Below are 16,742 nucleotides of genomic sequence, written 5' to 3' on the forward strand. Positions count from 1 at the left end.
GAGAGAGCGAGAGAGCGAGTGAGTGAGAGAGAGAGTGGAGGAGGGAAAGAAGGAACGATTGAAAGAACAAGGGAACAACACTGGGAGGGGAAGAACGAGGGAACAAGACAGGTGAGAGAGAACGAGAGAACGAGATGGGGAGGGAAAGAACGAGGGAACGAGAGAACGAGACGGGGAGGGAAAGAACGAGGGAACGAGAGAGAACGAGAGAACGAGACGGGGAAGTAAAGAAAGAATTAACAGACGGCCCCCTCCCCCACCAACCGTAGCAAGGCCCCCTCCACTCTCCCCCCCACGACGCACAGCCCCCTCCCGGCCCCCCCTCACCTCGCAGCCGCTCAAGTCCAGGTGAACGTCACTCAGGTGGGTGTTGGCCGAGAGACCCTGGAACAGAGACCTGGGGAACATGGGGTTAATGGGGGCAGAGGGGGTGACTCCCACTAGCCTCCCTAACACACAGCGAGCAGGGGGTGCAGGGACACACACACAGGGCACGGCCCATCCCCACCAGCAGGGGGCACAGGGACACACCCACACCCACACACACACACTCACCTCAAGGCGTCCAGGGGCATTTTCGTGCCCGAGAGGCTCACGTAGTTCAGCGCGTAGGCGCTAGAGAAGAATTGCTTGAAGGACAGCTGGGAGTCCTTGGCTTTCCTAGAGACGGAGACAGGACGGGAGCCCCCAGAATTAAGGGGGGGCCTGCCCCAGACGGACCCTGATCCCTGTGGAAAGGGCGCGCAAGGGGGCACGGAGAGGGGGTCAGTCTAATTGGGATCCCCCTCGCTGGGAAACTGGGGTGCAGGAGGCAGAGGAGGGGTCTCTGTAATGGGGACCCTCCAGCTGGGAAGTTGGGGTGCAGGGGAGGAGTTCACGTGATGGGGGGGCAGGGGACCCCGACACTCACCTGTGCGAGAAGCTGTTCCGGGAGAGGTTGAGGTAGCTAAGCCGAGGGCAACATCCGTGCAGCAGCGCCCCGAATAACTGGGGGGACAGAGAGAGAAAGGGATCGAACCCCCAGCTCCCCACAACGCCCCCTGCAGGGCGAGGCTGGGATAGCCGGGAGGCCCCTCCCCCCAGCCAGGGCTACTGCCCCGCTCCCCCCGGCGCCCCCGGCTGGTCGCCCCTCACCACGTCGACGGCGCAGTCGGTGCCGGACAGCTCGAGGCGGACGAGGGCGTTGGGCTGGGCCAGGAAGGAATAAAAACCCTGCGGGGAGAGAGCGACGGACGGAGCTGGGGGGCCTGTCTGTGCCCCACAGAGCCCCCGCTCCCTGCCCCACGGCGCCTGCTGCCCCGCTCCCTGCCCCACGGCGCCCGCTGCCCAGCTCCCACCTCCTGCCCCACGGCGCCCGCTCCCTGCCCCACGGCGCCCCCTGCCCCGCTCCCACCTCCTGCCCCACAGAGCCCCCGCTCCCTGCCCCACGGCGCCCCCTGCCCCGCTCCCTGCCCCACAGAGCCCCCGCTCCCTGCCCCACGGCGCCCGCTGCCCAGCTCCCACCTCCCTGCCCCATGGCTTCCCCTGCACAACCTCCCACCTCCCTGCCCCACGGCGCCCACTGCCCAGCTCCCACCTCCTGCCCCACAGAGCCCCCGCTCCCTGCCCCACGGCGCCCGCTGCCCAGCTCCCACCTCCTGCCCCACGGCGCCCGCTCCCTGCCCCACAGAGCCCCCGCTCCCTGCCCCACGGTGCCCCCTGCCCCGCTCCCACCTCCTGACCCACAGAGCCCCCGCTCCCTACCCCACGGCGCCCGCTGCCCAGCTCCCACCTCCTGCCCCACAGAGCCCCCGCTCCCTGCCCCACGGCGCCCCCTGTCCCGCTCCCTGCCCCACGGCGCCCGCTGCCCCGCTCCCTGCCCCACAGAGCCCCCGCTCCCTGCCCCACGGCGCCCACTGCCCAGCTCCCACCTCCTGCCCCACAGAGCCCCCGCTCCCTGCCCCACGGCACCCACTGCCCAGCTCCCACCTCCTGCCCCACAGAGCCCCCGCTCCCTGCCCCACGGTGCCCGCTGCCCAGCTCCCACCTCCTGCCCCACAGAGGCCCCGCTCCCTGCCCCATGGCTTCCCCTGCACAACCTCCCACCTCCCTGCCCCACGGCGCCCGCTGCCCCGCTCCCACCTCCTGCCCCACAGAGCCCCCGCTCCCTGCCCCACGGCGCCCGCTGCCCAGCTCCCACCTCCTGCCCCACGGCGCCCGCTCCCTGCCCCACGGCGCCCCCTGCCCCGCTCCCTGCCCCACAGAGCCCCCGCTCCCTTCCCCACGGTGCCCGCTGCCCAGCTCCCACCTCCCTGCCCCATGGCTTCCCCTGCACAACCTCCCACCTCCCTGCCCCACGGCGCCCGCTGCCCCGCTCCCACCTCCTGCCCCACTGAGCCCCCGCTCCCTGCCCCACGGCGCCCCCTGCCCTGCTCCCACCTCCCTGCCCCACAGCACCCCCTGCCCCGCTCCCTGCCCCACAGCACCCGCTGCCCAGCTCCCACCTCCCTGCCCCATGGCGCCCCGTGCCCCGCTCCCTGCCCCACGGCACCCGCTGCCCCGCTCCCATCTCCCTGCCCCATGGCTCCCCCTGCAGAACCTCCCACCTCCCTGCCCCATGGCACCCGCTGCCCAGCTCCCACCTCCCTGCCCCACGGCGCCACCTGCCCAACCTCCCACCTCCCTGCCCCACGGCGCCCCCTGTCCCGCTCCCTGCCCCATGGCGCTCCCTGCCCCGCTCCCTGCCCCATGGCGCCTGCTGCCCAGCTCCCACCTCCTGCCTCACAGCACCCCCTGCCCAACCTCCCACCTCCCTGCCCCACTCTCTGCCCCACGGCGCCCCCTGTTCAGCCTCCCACCTCCCTGCCCCACGGCGCCCCCTGCTGTCACTCACGTTGGCCTCCTCGCCGCCCAGCAGCCCGGGGTTCTTGCTGAGGTCCAGGTGCTGCAGGGAGCTGCTGAAGGCCGGGTTGGCCCCCAGGGTCTGACAGAGCCCGGCCAGGCCTGGGAGGGGACGGAGGGGGGGTGAGTGGGGGGGCTGGGACCCCCTGCCCATCCCCCACCCTGCCCCCAGGCTGGAGAGCTCCCCCCTCCCCCCAGCCCCCTGGTACCTTTGGGGGTGACCCCGCTCCTGCGGAGCCCCAGCCGCCGCAGCCCCTTGGGGAAGCAGAGGAACTGCTGGCTCAGGGAGATGAGACCTGTGCGGGGGGGAGGGAAGAGATTAGGGGGGCCCGGGGGGGTGAGAGCAGAGATGGGGGCAGGACAGGGGGAGGACATGGGGGGTGTACTGGGGCCTGGGGGGATATTGGGGGTGCTGGGGGGTGTCCGGCGCTGGAGGACACTGGGGGCAGTGGGGGGCTGGGGGACACTGGGGGTGCTGGGGGGCTGGGGGATACTGGGGGGACACTGGGGGGTGCTGGGGGGACACTGGGGGTAGTGGGGGGCTGGGGGACACTGGGGGGACACTGGGGGGTGCTGGGGGGACACTGGGGGTAGTGGGGGGCTGGGGGATACTGGGGGGACACTGGGGGTAGTGGGGGGCTGGGGGACACTGGGGGGTGCTGGGGGGACACTGGGGGTAGTGGGGGGCTGGGGGATACTGGGGGGACATTGGAGGTGCTGGGGGGACACTGGGGGGTGTCAGGTGCTGGAGGACACTGTGGGGACATTGGATGGTGCTGGGGGAGACTGGAGGCTACTGGGGGACACTGGGTGGTGCTGGGGGCCAGCTGGGGGGCACTGGGGGGTCCCCACCTTTGTCCTCGATCTGGTTGTGTGACAGCACCAGGCTGTGCAGGGCTGAGCCGGGGTTTTCTCCCAGGGCGTAGGTCAGTTTGAGCGCGAAGTCCCTGCGCCAGAGAGAGTCGGGGGGTGACGCCCTGAACCCCGAACCCCAGCCCCTCCCCCAACCCAGCCCGTCCCCATCCTGGGGTCAGATCAGAGCTGGCGCCCCCTAGAGGGGAAGAGCCCCACGCCCCGTTCCCCGCCCTGGGGCCGGGTGGGAGCCGGCGCCCCCTAGAGGGGCCGGTCCCTGGGTCCCATTCCCCGCCCTGGGGCCGGGTGGGAGCCGGCGCCCCCTAGAGGGGACGGGCCCCACGCCCCGTTCCCCGCCCTGGGGCCGGGTGGGAGCCGGCGCCCCCTAGAGGGGACGGGCCCCACACCCCGTTCCCCGCCCTGGGGCCGGGTGGGAGCCGGCGCCCCCTAGAGGGGCCGGGCCCCACACTCCATTCCCCGCCCTGGGGCTGGGTGGGAGCCGGCGCCCCCTAGAGGGGACGGGCCCCACACTCCGTTCCCCGCCCTGGGGCCGGGTGGGAGCCGGCGCCCCCTAGAGGGGCCGGGCCCCACACTCCATTCCCCGCCCTGGGGCTGGGTGGGAGCCGGCGCCCCCTAGAGGGGCCGGGCCCCACACTCCATTCCCCGCCCTGGGGCCGGGTGCGAGCTGGTGCCCCCTAGAGGGGACGGGCCCCACAGCCCGTTCCCCGCCCTGGGGCCGGGTGGGAGCCGGGGCCCCCTAGAGGGGCTGGTCCCTGGGTCCCATTCCCTGCCCTGGGGCCGGGTGGGAGCCGGCGCCCCCTAGAGGGGACGGGCCCCACGCCCCGTTCCCCGCCCTGGGGCCGGGTGGGAGCCGGCGCCCCCTAGAGGGGCCGGTCCCCGGGCCCCGTTCCCCGCCCTGGTGCCGGGTGGGAGCCGACGCCCCCTAGAGGGGCCGGGCCCCGCGCCCCGTTCCCCGCCCTGGGGCCGGGTGGGAGCCGGGGCCCCCTAGAGGGGACGGGCCCCACAGCCCGTTCCCCGCCCTGGGGCCGGGTGGGAGCCGGCGCCCCCTAGAGGGGACGGGCCCCACACTCCATTCCCCGCCCTGGGGCCGGGTGCGAGCTGGCGCCCCCTAGAGGGACGGGCCCCACACTCCGTTCCCCGCCCTGGGGCCGGGTGGGAGCCGGCGCCCCCTAGAGGGGACGGGCCCCACAGCCCGTTCCCCGCCCTGGGGCCGGGTGGGAGCCGACGCCCCCTAGAGGGGCCGGGCCCCGCGCCCCGTTCCCCGCCCTGGGGCCGGGTGGGAGCCGGGGCCCCCTAGAGGGGACGGGCCCCACAGCCCGTTCCCCGCCCTGGGGCCGGGTGGGAGCCGGGGCCCCCTAGAGGGGCTGGTCCCTGGGTCCCATTCCCTGCCCTGGGGCCGGGTGGGAGCCGGCGCCCCCTAGAGGGGACGGGCCCCACGCCCCGTTCCCCGCCCTGGGGCCGGGTGGGAGCCGGCGCCCCCTAGAGGGGCCGGTCCCCGGGCCCCGTTCCCCGCCCTGGTGCCGGGTGGGAGCCGACGCCCCCTAGAGGGGCCGGGCCCCGCGCCCCGTTCCCCGCCCTGGGGCCGGGTGGGAGCCGGGGCCCCCTAGAGGGGACGGGCCCCACAGCCCGTTCCCCGCCCTGGGGCCGGGTGGGAGCCGGCGCCCCCTAGAGGGGACGGGCCCCACACTCCATTCCCCGCCCTGGGGCCGGGTGCGAGCTGGCGCCCCCTAGAGGGACGGGCCCCACACTCCGTTCCCCGCCCTGGGGCCGGGTGGGAGCCGGCACCCCCTAGAGGGGACGGGCCCCGGGCCCCGTTCCCCGCCCTGGGGCCGGGTGGGAGCTGGCGCCCCCTAGAGGGGAAGGGCCCCACACTCCGTTCCCCGCCCCGGGGCCGGATGGGAGCCGACGCCCCCTAGAGGGGACGGGCCCCACACTCCGTTCCCCGCCCTGGGGCCGGGTGGGAGCCGGCGCCCCCTAGAGGGGACTGGGTTTGGGGGGGCTCACTCACGTTTTTAACCCCGTGTTGTCCAGCACCAGCTCCTCCAGGTGATGGGACTTGCTGAGCGTGTGCAGAACCTGCTCGGCGACCTCGGAGCTCTGGGCAGAGGGAAGGAGACAGAGAGCGCAGGGGAGAGATGCGGGGACCCCCCGGCCGAGGAGCAGGGGGTGCTGGGGAGCATTTCCCCCTGGAGTCCCTAGGGGGGCAATTCTGGGGGTGCAGGGGATGGTTTGGGTGGCAGGGTGATTTGGGGGCACAGAGGGTGGTTTGGGGGTTCTGTGTGGTTTTGGGGCTGCAGGGGATGAATTGGGGGCTGAGGCAGTTTTGGGGTACAGGGCAGTTTGTGGGCATAGAGTTGGAGGGATTTGGGGGTACAGAGCATTTTCATGGGTAGAGAAGGGGTTTGGGTTGTGGGGTGCAGGGGAATGTTTCAGGGCACAGACAAGTGATCTGGAGTGCAGGGGATTTGGGGGTACAGAGATATGACACAAGACAGTTTCAGGGTATAGAGGGGGGTTTGGGCTTCAGAGGGATGGGATTTGGGGGTGCAGAAGAGGATTTTGGGGCACAGCTGGAGTTTGGGGGTGTAGAGGAGGGGTTCTGGGAGCAGGGTGGCTTTGGGGGCACAGACCAGGGTTTTGGGATGCAGGGGGGCTGGGGATGGGATTTTGGGGCAGGGTTTTGGGGTGCCAGGGTGGGATATGGGGCACAGTGGAGGAGGGGGTTGGGAAGCAGGGGAATGTTTCAGGGCACAGAGAGGGGCAGGATTTGGGGTTCAGAGGAATTTGGGCATCCAGTGGAGATTGTGTCCAGGGAACTTTGAGTCAAGGGGTGGGTTATGGGGTCCAGGGGCAGCTTTTGCGGCCCAGGGGCATGTTTGGGGGCCCAGGGGCTGGTTATGGGGCCCGGGGCGGGTTTGGGGGCCCAGGGGCGGGTTATGGGGCCCAGGGGCATGTTTGGGGGCCCAGGGGCGGGTTATGGGGCCCAGGGGCATGTTTGGGGGCCCAGGGGTGGGTTTGGGGTCCAGGGGCGGGTTTGGGGGCCCACGGGCGGGTTATGGGGCCCAGGGGCATGTTTGGGGGCCCAGGGGCTGGTTATGGGGCCCGGGGCGGGTTTGGGGGCCCAGGGGCGGGTTTTGGGGGGTACCTACCAGCCTCAGGTCCTTGCAGTGCAGTCGCGTGAACCAAGGGTTGTAGGCGAGGGCAGCGACGATCAAGGCCAGGTCGCTGCGGGGAGAGTCACGGGGAAGGGGGTGAGCACCCCCACATCTGCCAGCACCCCCACTGCGCTGATGGGGGAGGGGTGCCCCAGGAGGGGCCGATGGGGAGAAGAGGGGCTGGGGTGTCTGGGGGGATGCAGGGTATTGGGGGACTGCCAGGTGGGATTCAGAGGTTCAGGGAGTATTGGGGTGTTGGGCTAGGGTTGGGGGGGTACAGGGGTACTGGCACACAGGGGTACGGGGCTATTGGGGTGCTGGTCAGGGGTTGGGTACAGGGATATTGGGGTGCTGGCAGTGGGTATTGAGGGCACGGGGGGCTGGAGAACTGGATTTCTGGAGGTACAAGGGGTATTGGGGTACAGGGTTATTGGGGTGCTGGCAAGGGGTATTGGGATACAGGCAGGTTGGGGTACAATTTTTGTGGGTCTGGGGGTACTGATGTACAGGTGGGTTGGAGTACCAGTTTTTGGGGATGCAGGGTGTCAGAGTACAGGGATATCAGGGTGCAGCAATATTGGGGTATGGGGTATCAGGGTATGTGGGCATCTGGTACAGGGTATCGGGGTGAAGGTGGGTTGAGGTGCTAGTTTTTTGGGGTACAGGCTATTGGGGTATCAGGATACAGGGTATCTGGGTGCAGGGTACTAGAGTACAGGTATTGGGGTACAGGGTATCGGGGTAAAGGTGGGTTGGGGTGCCGGGTTTTGGGGGTGCAGGGGTATTGGGGTATGGGGTGGGGGCCAAGGAGTATCAGAGTACAGGGGGCATTGGGGCACAGCGTATCTGGGAAGGGAGTATTGGGGTACAGGTGGGTTGGGTACTGGTTTTAGGGGGTGCTGGGGTAGAGCTGCAGTGTATTGGGGTGCATGTGGGTTGGGGTACTGGTTTTGGAGGGTGCAGGTGAGTCGGGGTACAGGTGGGTTGGGGTTCCAGATTTTGGGGGTGCAGGGGTATCGGGCACAGGGGGAATCAGGGTATAGGGGAATTGGGGTGAAGGGTTATTGGGATACAGGTGGGTTGGGGTTCCAGGTATTGGGGGTGCAGGGTTATTGGGATACAGGGGTATCGGGTTACGTGGTATTGGGGTTCAGGGTTATTGGGGTACAGGGGTATCAGGTTATGTGGTATTGGGGTGCAGGGTTATTGGGATACAGGGGTATTGGGTTATGTGGTATTGGGGTGCAGGGTTATTGGGGTGCAGGGTTATTGGGGTGCAGGGTTATCGGGTTACGTGGTATTGGGGTGCAGGGTTATCGGGGTACAGGGGGCATCGGGTTACGTGGTATTGGGGTGCTGGGTTATCGGGATACAGGGTTATTGGGTTACGTGGTATTGGGGTGCTGGGTTATCGGGGTGCAGGGTTATTGGGTTACGTGGTATTGGGGTGCTGGGTTATCGGGATACAGGGTTATCGGGTTATGTGGTATTGGGGTGCAGGGTTATTGGGGTGCAGGGCTATCGGGTTATGTGGTATTGGGGTGCAGTGTTATTGGGGTACAGGGCTATTGGGTTATGTGGTATTGGGGTGCAGGGTTATCGGGATATGGGGGTATCGGGTTATGTGGTATTGGGGTGCAGGGTTATCGGGGTGCAGGGCTATCGGGTTATGTGGTATTGGGGTGCAGGGTTATCGGGATATGGGGGTATCGGGTTATGTGGTATTGGGGTGCAGGGTTAGCAGGGTGCAGGGTTATCGGGGTACAGGGGGCATCGGGGAGTCCCTCACCGGCTTTCCAGGTGGCTGAAGTCCAACAGGTTGAATTCCCGATTGTCAGCCGAGTGGTAGATGGTGTCGACATCCTGGCAATGGGGGGAAGGAGGGTGAGAGAAATGGGGGGCCCCCCATGTCCCCCCTCCAAGAGCCCTGGGCAAGGGGACCCGCCCCTTCTCCCCCACTGCCTCCTCCAGCCCCTCCTCCGCCTTCCCCTCCCCCACCCCCAGCCCCCCCCACCTACCCACTGCACCTCCTCCGCCTTCCCCTCCCCCGCCCCCCACCCCCAGCCCCCCCACCTACCCACTGCACCTCCTCTGCCTTCCACTCCCCCCACCCCCTCACCCCCTGCCCCCCCACACCTACCCACTGCACCTCCTCCGCCTTCCCCTCCCCCCACCCCCACCCCCAGCCCCCCCACCTACCCACTGCACCTCCTCCGCCTTCCCCTCCCCCCGCCCCCACCCCCAGCCCCCCCACCTACCCACTGCACCTCCTCCGCCTTCCCCTCCCCCCGCCCCCACCCCCAGCCCCCCCCACCTACCCACTGCACCTCCTCCGCCTTCCCCTCCCCCCGCCCCCACCCCCAGCCCCCCCCACCTACCCACTGCACCTCCTCTGCCTTCCCGTCCCCCCACCCCCACACCCCCTGCCCCCCCCACCTACCCACTGCACCTCCTCCCGGCAGCTCAGCCCGTTGTAGTCGCACAGGGCAGCGTAGGTCTCGGAGAAGCCCCCTGCCAGGGAGACAGACAGAGCCACCCACGTCAGTGCGGGGGGGTCCCCGGCCCCCTCCCTGCCCCCTGTCCCCTCCCCCACCTTCTCTCCCCCCCCACTCACCGCAGATGCTGTGGCTGGTGGAAGTTGAACTCTCGGAGTTGGGGGACGTGTCCCAGGGGGTCTCGGGGGTCCTCAGACTGCTGGGGGGAGGGACGGTGTCAGGATGCCTGGGTTCTATCCCCTCCCCCGCTCCCTGCAGCCTGGCGCCCCCTAGTGACCCCCCCACACCCTGCAGCCCTGAGCCCCCCAGTGACCCCCTCGCTCCCTGCAGCCCTGAGCCCCCCAGTGACCCCCCCACACCCTGCAGCCCAGCGCCCCCCAGTGACCCCCCCACACCCTGCAGCCCTGAGCCCCCCAGTGACCCCCCCGCACCCTGCAGCCCTGAGCCCCCCAGTGACCCCCTCGCTCCCTGCAGCCCTGAGCCCCCCAGTGACCCCCCCACACCCTGCAGCCCAGCGCCGCCCTGTGTCCCCCACACACACTGCAGCCCTGAGCCCCCAAATGACCCCCCCACACCCTGCAGCCCAGCACCCCCCAGTCACCCCCCCACACCCTGCAGCCCAGCACCCCCAAGTGACCCCCCCCCACCCTGCAGCCCTGAGCCCCCCAGTGACCCCCTCACACCCTGCAGCCCTGAGCCCCCCAGTGACCCCCCCACACCCTGCAGCCCAGCACCCCCCAGTCACCCCCCCACACCCTGCAGCCCAGCTCCCTCCAGTGACCCCCCCACACCCTGCAGCCCTGAGCCACCCAGTGACCCCCCCACACCCTGCAGCCCAGCACCCCCCAGTCACCCCCCCACACCCTGCAGCCCTGAGCCCCCCAGTGACCCCCCCACACCCTGCAGCCCAGCGCCCCCCAGTGACCCCCCCACACCCTGCAGCCCTGAGCCCCCCAGTGACCCCCCCACACCCTGCAGCCCAGCGCCCCCCAGTGACCCCCCCACACCCTGCAGCCCAGCGCCCCCCAGTGACCCCCCCGGGGCCACACTCACCCCGCCGTGGGGCTGGGGAAGATCTTGCTGAGAGCCGCGTGGACGTGCTGGGTGACCTGCTCGGCGCCGGCCGGGCTGGGGAATTTGAAGCTGTAGGTGGCTTTCTCCGTGTCCAGCAGGATCTGAGAGACGGGCAGGGGGGAGCCGGGGGGGAGGGTGGGGGTGGGGGCCGAGACAGTGGGAACATTTCTCACCAAACACAAATTATTCCCACTACCAAGAGCTGTGACCCTGATTAAGCCAATTAACTAATCAACTCCACACCACTACCCAAGAGTGGGGGGGGAGGGGGGGGCCAGCAGGGGGTGCTGTCCCTGGGCTGGGGGGGCAGTAACAGCGGGGGGGGCAGGGGGCCAGCAGGGGGCGCTGTCCCAGGGCTGGGGGGGCAGTAACAGCAGGGGGGGGCAGCAGGGGGCCAGCAGGGGGCGCTGTCCCTGGGCTGGGGGGCAGTAACAGCGGGGGGCAGCAGGGGGCCAGCAGGGGGCGCTGTCTCTGGGCGGGGGGGGGCAGTAACAGCAGGGGGGGGCATGGGGCCAGCAGGGGGCGCTGTCTCCGGGCGGGGGGGCACTAACCTGGCAGTGGTTTATTGTGTTTAACGTTCGAATTTCCAAGACATTGAAGGAGCTTTCGACCTGGGGAGAGATGGGAGAAATGAGTGTGAGTGTGTGAGTGTGTGTCCGTGAGTCTGTGTCCGTGAGTGTGTCCATGTCCGTGTGTGTGTGTCTGTGAGTGTGTGTCTATGCCCGTGTGTGTCCGTGTGTGTGTCCGTGTCCCTGCGCCCCCTGCTGGCCGGGCCCCAGCTGCGTCTCACACTCACCTTGGCCGGCACTTTCAGCCCGAAGACGTGGAGCCGCCAGGCCGTCAGCACCTGTGGGGAACAAGCAGCCCCCGTGAAACGAGTGCGGGGAGACGCCAGGATCCCCCCTGCCCCCCCACCACTGGGCTCAGAGCACAGTCAGCCCTGGGGAGAACGACATCAACGCTTCTGGGGTCGGGAGTGAGGGGCACCGGCAGGATGCGGGGGCAGGGCTGGGCTGGCAGGGGCTGCGGGTCGGGAGTGAGGGGCACTGGCAGAGCTGGGGGGGGCAGGGCCAGGCTGGCAGGGGCTGCGGGTCGGGAGTGAGGGGCACTGGCAGGATGGGGGGGGCAGGGCCGGGCTAGCAGGGGCTGCAGGTCGGGAGTGAGGGGCACCGGCAGGATGGGGGGGGCAGGGCTGGGCTGGCAGGGGCTGCGGGTCGGGAGTGAGGGGCACCGGCAGGATGGGGGGGGCAGGGCTGGGCTGGCAGGGGCTGCGGGTCGGGAGTGAGGGGCACCGGCAGGGCTGGGGGAGGGGGATGGAGGGAGAGACACCCCCCCCCCCAATCCGGTAACTCACCAACACACGATCCTCAAACTTCTTGGGCTTGGTTTCAAGCTTCACCTTCAGCAGCCGAGGGCTGGGCGGGCGGCTCAGGACCTTGCGAATGCTGTCTGCAAAGGGGGGAGGGGGTCAACGCTGGGTGCCCCCCAGCCCCGTCCCCAGCAGGGGGGGACCCCGCGATTCACCTCCCAGCCCCTGCAACAGGGTCTGCGGCAGGGGGCACCAGGCCACAGGGAGCGGGGGCGGCAGGGGGCGCCGGGCTGCAGGGAGCGGGGGCGGGGGGGCAGCAGGGAGCGGGGGCAGGGGGCTGCAGGAGCAGGGTGGGGGCAGCAGGGGGCGCTGGGCTGCGGGGAGTGGGGGCAGGGGGCTGCAGGGGGCGCCGGGCAGCAGGGGGCGGGGTGGGGGGCTGCAGGGGGCCGGGGGGGCAGCAGGGACTGGGGGGCCAGCAGGGGGCGCCGGGCTGCGGGGAGCGGGGGCAGGGGGCTGCAGGGGGCGCCGGGCTGCAGCGGGCAGCAGGGGGCCGGGGCGGGCGGCAGGGGGCGCCGTGCTGCAGGAGCAGGGTGGGGGCAGCAGGGGGCGCTGGGCTGCGGGGAGCGGGGGCAGGGGGCCGGGGGGGGGCAGCAGGGGGCGCCGTGCTGCAGGGGGCGGGGGCAGGGGGCTGCAGGAGCAGGGTGGGGGCAGCAGGGGGCGCCGGGCTGCAGGAGGGCGGGGGGGGGGGGCAGCAGGGGGCGCCGGGCTGCAGGAGCAGGGTGGGGGCCTTGGGGGCGCCGGGCCTTGGGGGGCCTGACCCCGGCATCCCGCCCAGGCAGGGAGAAGCCAGCGGGGGCAGGGAGAGGAAGTGAAACCAGCCGCTACCCGGAGCACTTAAGGAAGGAAACCCACAGACACCGGAACAGAGGGTGGGCCCCACGGGGCGGCTGATGGAACAGCCCTGCCCCCCCCCCCCGCAGCCCGTGTCAGGATTCCGGGGGCCGTTCTTGGGGCCCCTTTCGGGGACACGGTGACCCCGAGTGGGAGGAGGGATTCCCGGGGTCATTCCGATCCCACTGGCACTGGGGTGGGGGGTGAATTACCTCGGGGTGTTTGCGACAAGAGGGCCAGACTGCAAGTGTGAATCACGACCAAGCCCCTGATAGCGGGGCGCTGGGCCCCCCGGTTTGTAACAGTGCCTGTGACAGGTGTGTGGCAGGGAGCGAGGGGGTGGGGGTGGGATAGATAGATAGAGGGGGTGGGTGGGGATGGATAGATAGAGGGAGTGGATGCAGGGCCGGCTCTAGACCCCAGCGCGCCAAGCGCACGCTTGGGGCGTCATGCCGCCGGGAGGGCGGTAGGCGGCTCCGGTGGACCTCCCGCAGACACGCCTGTGGATGCTCCACCGGAGCCACGGGACCAGCGGACCCTCCGCAGGCACGTCTGCAGCAGGTCCACCGGAGCCGCGGGACCGGCGACCGCCAGAGCACCCCCCACAGCGTGCCGCCCTGCTTGGGGCAGCGAAATTGCTAGAGCCGCCCCTGGGTGGATGGACATAGATAGATAGAAAGATAGATAGATAGATAGATAGATGGTGTGGATGGAGATAGATAGATCAAGGGGGTCGACGGGGATAGATAGATCGAGGGGATGGATGAGGATGGATAGACAGAGGGGTGGATGGGGATGGATAGATCGACGGGGTGGATGCGGATGGATAGATCGAGGGGGTGGACGGGGATGGATAGATCGAGGGGGTGGATGGGGATGGATAGATCGAGGGGGTGGATGGGGATGGATAGACGGAGGGGTGGATGCGGATGGATAGATCGAGGGGTGGATGGGGATAGATAGATGGGTGGATGGGGTGGATGGGGATGGATAGATCGAGGGGTGGATGAGGATGGATAGACAGAGGGGTGGATGGGGATGGATAGATACATGGGGTGGATGGGGTGGATGGGGATGGATAGATCGAGGGGTGGATGCGGATGGACATACAGAGGGGTGGATGGGGATGGATAGATCGAGGGGTGGATGGGGATGGATAGATCGAGGGGGTGGATGCGGATGGATAGATACATGGGGTGGATGCGGATGGATAGATCGAGGGGTAGATGGGGATAGATAGATAGATAGATGGGGTGTATGGGGATGGATAGATCGAGGGGTGGATGCGGATGGACAGACAGGGCTGGATGGGGACGGACGGACAGACAGACACACACACAGACGGGGTTAGATGGATCACACTCCGGGCGTGTCCGGGTTATTTCGCTGTCAGGCCCCAGCGTGGGGTTTGTTTGTCAGTTGTCGTGTTGCCGCCTGTCGGAGCCGGAGCCGGGATGTCTCACTCGAGCTAGGCTGCGGTTCCACTACCGAGCCGGCCCCGCTGGGTGCATGCGTGTGTGTGCAGGGCTGTGTCGTGTGCGTGTCCGTGTGTGGATTGCTGGCAGGCAGCCTGACATCCCCCACTCTCTGCTGTCACAACCTGAGATGTCACAACCCTTCCGCCAAAGCCACAGCGAAGGCCTGAATCCGGCTGGCGGGCGGGAAGTGGGGGCCGCATCAGGCAGAGAGGAACCAGCCCTCGCACGGACCCAGGCCACAGGACGCAACCGACAGCAGCTGCACTGCCACATCTGCGCCCCAGCCACAAGAGAACCCAGGAGTCCTGGCTGCTCCATCCACTAGACCCCACTGCCCTCCCACAGCCGGGGAGAGAACCCAGGAGTCCTGGCTCCCAGCCCACCCCCCTGCTCCAACCACTAGGCCCCACTGCCCTCCCACAGCCAGGGAGAGAACCCAGGAGTCCTGGCTCCCAGCCCCCTGCTCTAACCACTAGGCCCCACTGCCCTCCCACAGCCGGGGACAGAACCCAGGAGTCCTGGCTCCCAGCCCCCCTGCTCTAACCACTAGACCCCACTGCCCTCCCACAGCCGGGGAGAAAACCCAGGAGTCCTGGCTCCCAGCCCCCCTGCTCTAACCACTAGGCCCCACTGCCCTCCCACAGCCAGGGAGAGAACCCAGGAGTCCTGGCTCCCAGCCCCCCCTGCTCTAGCCACTAGGCCCCACTGCCCTCCCACAGCCGGGGAGAGAACCCAGGAGTCCTGGCTCCCAGGCCCCCCCGCTCCAACCACTAGACCCCACTGCCCTCCCACAGCCGGGGAGAGAACCCAGGAGTCCTGGCTCCCAGCCCCCCTGCTCTAACCACTAGGCCCCACTGCCCTCCCACAGCCGGGGAGAGAACCCAGGAGTCCTGGCTCCCAGCCCCCCTGCTCTAACCACTAGACCCCACTGTCCAGAGTCCAGGGCACCATTCACCCGGGCAGGAGGGACGCACAGGGGATGGGAGGATTGAGGGGGGGGATGGATGTGGGGATGGGGGGTCTGGGGCAATGGCCTGGAGATGGATGGGGGGGGGGATGGGAGAGGCCAGGTGGGCTGCTGGGGAGGCCAGAGGATGGGGTCGGACAGTGGTTCGGGGTGGGGAGATAGGGAGAGATGGAGGCTGGGGAATGGGGGAGTTAGGAGAGATGGGGGAGGGGCTGGGGGATGGACAGGGGTGGGGGACAGATGGGGTTGGGGGATGGGGAATAGGGGAGCTGGGAGAGATGGGGTGGGGGGATGGAGGGGGTTGGGGTGGAGGACAGACAGGGGTGGGGGGCTGGGGAATGGGGGAGCGGGGAGAGATGGGGCTGGGGTGGGGGGCTGGGGAAAGGGGGAGCTGGGAGAGATGGGGCAGGGGGTGGGGGGCTGGGGAAAGGGGGAGCGGGGAGAGATGGGGCAGGGGTGTGGGCCGGGGAACTGGGGGGCGGGGGAGAGATGGGGCAGGGGGTGGGGGGCGGGGGACGGGGGGAGCGGGGAGAGATGGGGCAGGGGTGGGGGCTGGGGAACAGGGGAGCGGGGAGAGATGGGGCAGGGGGTGGGGGGTGGGAGAGCGGGGAGAGATGGGGCAGGGGGTGGGGGGCTGGGAGGTGGGGGAGCGGGGAGAGATGGGGCAGGGGGTGGGGGCTGGGGGGTGGGGGAGCGGGGAGAGATGGGGCGGGGGTGGGGGCTGGGGGGTGGGGGAGCGGGGAGAGATGGGGCAGGGGTGGGGGCTGGGGGGTGGGGGAGCGGGGAGAGATGGGGCAGGGGGTGGGGGAGCGGGGAGAGATGGGGTGGGGGTGGGGAATGGGGGAGCGGGGAGAGATGGGGCTGGGGGTGGGGGCTGGGAGAGATGGGGCAGGGGGCTGGGGGGTGGGGGGTGGGGGAGCGGGGAGAGATGGGGCTGGGAGGTGGGGGAGCGGGGAGAGATGGGGCTGGGAGGTGGGGGAGCGGGGAGAGATGGGGCTGGGAGGTGGGGGAGCGGGGAGAGATGGGGAGGGGGCTGGGGGGTGGGGGGTGGGGGAGCGGGGAGGGATGGGGCGGGGGTGGGGGACGGACAGGGGCGGGGGAATGGGAGGCTGGAGGGGGCGGGGGCTGGAGGGGGCTGGAGGGGGCGCCCCCCGCCCCCGCGCGGTACCTTGCAGGTCCCGGGCGAGGTCCCCCGCCGGCCGGGCCATGGCAGCTGCGGGGCCGGAGCCACATGCCGGGGCCGGGCGCAGGCAGCAGCGGAGTCTGCGCAACCCCCCCCCCCGCCCCCACCCCGCATCAGCTGGGCAGGCGCTGAGCTCCCCCCCCCCCGCATCTTCCTCCTCCCGCCCCGGGCATCCGCTCCCCCGCCAGGTACCATCTGGGCAGGTGCTGAGCTCCCCCCCTCCGGCATCTCCCCCCCTCGCGCGTCCCCCCCGCCCTGAACCCCCCCCGCATCTCCCCCCCCCGTCCTGAGCATCCTCCCCTTGTGAGCTCCCCCTACACCAGGACAAAGGGGGTCTATAGCGTGACGGGGGTGCCTATAGGACATTATAGGGAGTGTCTATATGGGTTCATAGAGGTGTCTGTAGAGATAGATGGGGTGTCTATGGGGGTAGATTG

General features: G+C 69.8%; 1 protein-coding gene across 1 annotated transcript in view; it reads right to left on the reverse strand.

Annotated features, from left to right (window-relative positions):
• Positions 1-16,364, reverse strand: part of CARMIL3 (capping protein regulator and myosin 1 linker 3) — a 34,585-nt gene extending 18,221 nt beyond the window's left edge. Inside the window, exons 1-17 of the mRNA XM_044985748.1 lie at positions 16,291-16,364; positions 11,832-11,926; positions 11,274-11,324; positions 11,029-11,088; positions 10,457-10,578; positions 9,523-9,602; positions 9,349-9,419; positions 8,698-8,771; positions 6,903-6,978; positions 5,762-5,850; positions 3,733-3,827; positions 3,090-3,176; positions 2,873-2,982; positions 1,135-1,212; positions 911-987; positions 556-660; positions 328-397 (exon numbers count right to left, since the gene is read on the reverse strand). Coding sequence (XP_044841683.1) covers positions 328-397; positions 556-660; positions 911-987; positions 1,135-1,212; positions 2,873-2,982; positions 3,090-3,176; positions 3,733-3,827; positions 5,762-5,850; positions 6,903-6,978; positions 8,698-8,771; positions 9,349-9,419; positions 9,523-9,602; positions 10,457-10,578; positions 11,029-11,088; positions 11,274-11,324; positions 11,832-11,926; positions 16,291-16,330 — 1,380 coding nt within the window. The 5' untranslated portion in view covers positions 16,331-16,364. The remainder of the gene's footprint in view (positions 1-327; positions 398-555; positions 661-910; positions 988-1,134; positions 1,213-2,872; positions 2,983-3,089; positions 3,177-3,732; positions 3,828-5,761; positions 5,851-6,902; positions 6,979-8,697; positions 8,772-9,348; positions 9,420-9,522; positions 9,603-10,456; positions 10,579-11,028; positions 11,089-11,273; positions 11,325-11,831; positions 11,927-16,290) is intronic.
• Positions 16,365-16,742: the final 378 nt, after the last annotated feature.

This window comes from Mauremys mutica, chromosome 13 (genome assembly GCF_020497125.1).
Source record: "Mauremys mutica isolate MM-2020 ecotype Southern chromosome 13, ASM2049712v1, whole genome shotgun sequence".
NCBI classification, from domain to species: Eukaryota; Metazoa; Chordata; order Testudines; family Geoemydidae; genus Mauremys; species Mauremys mutica.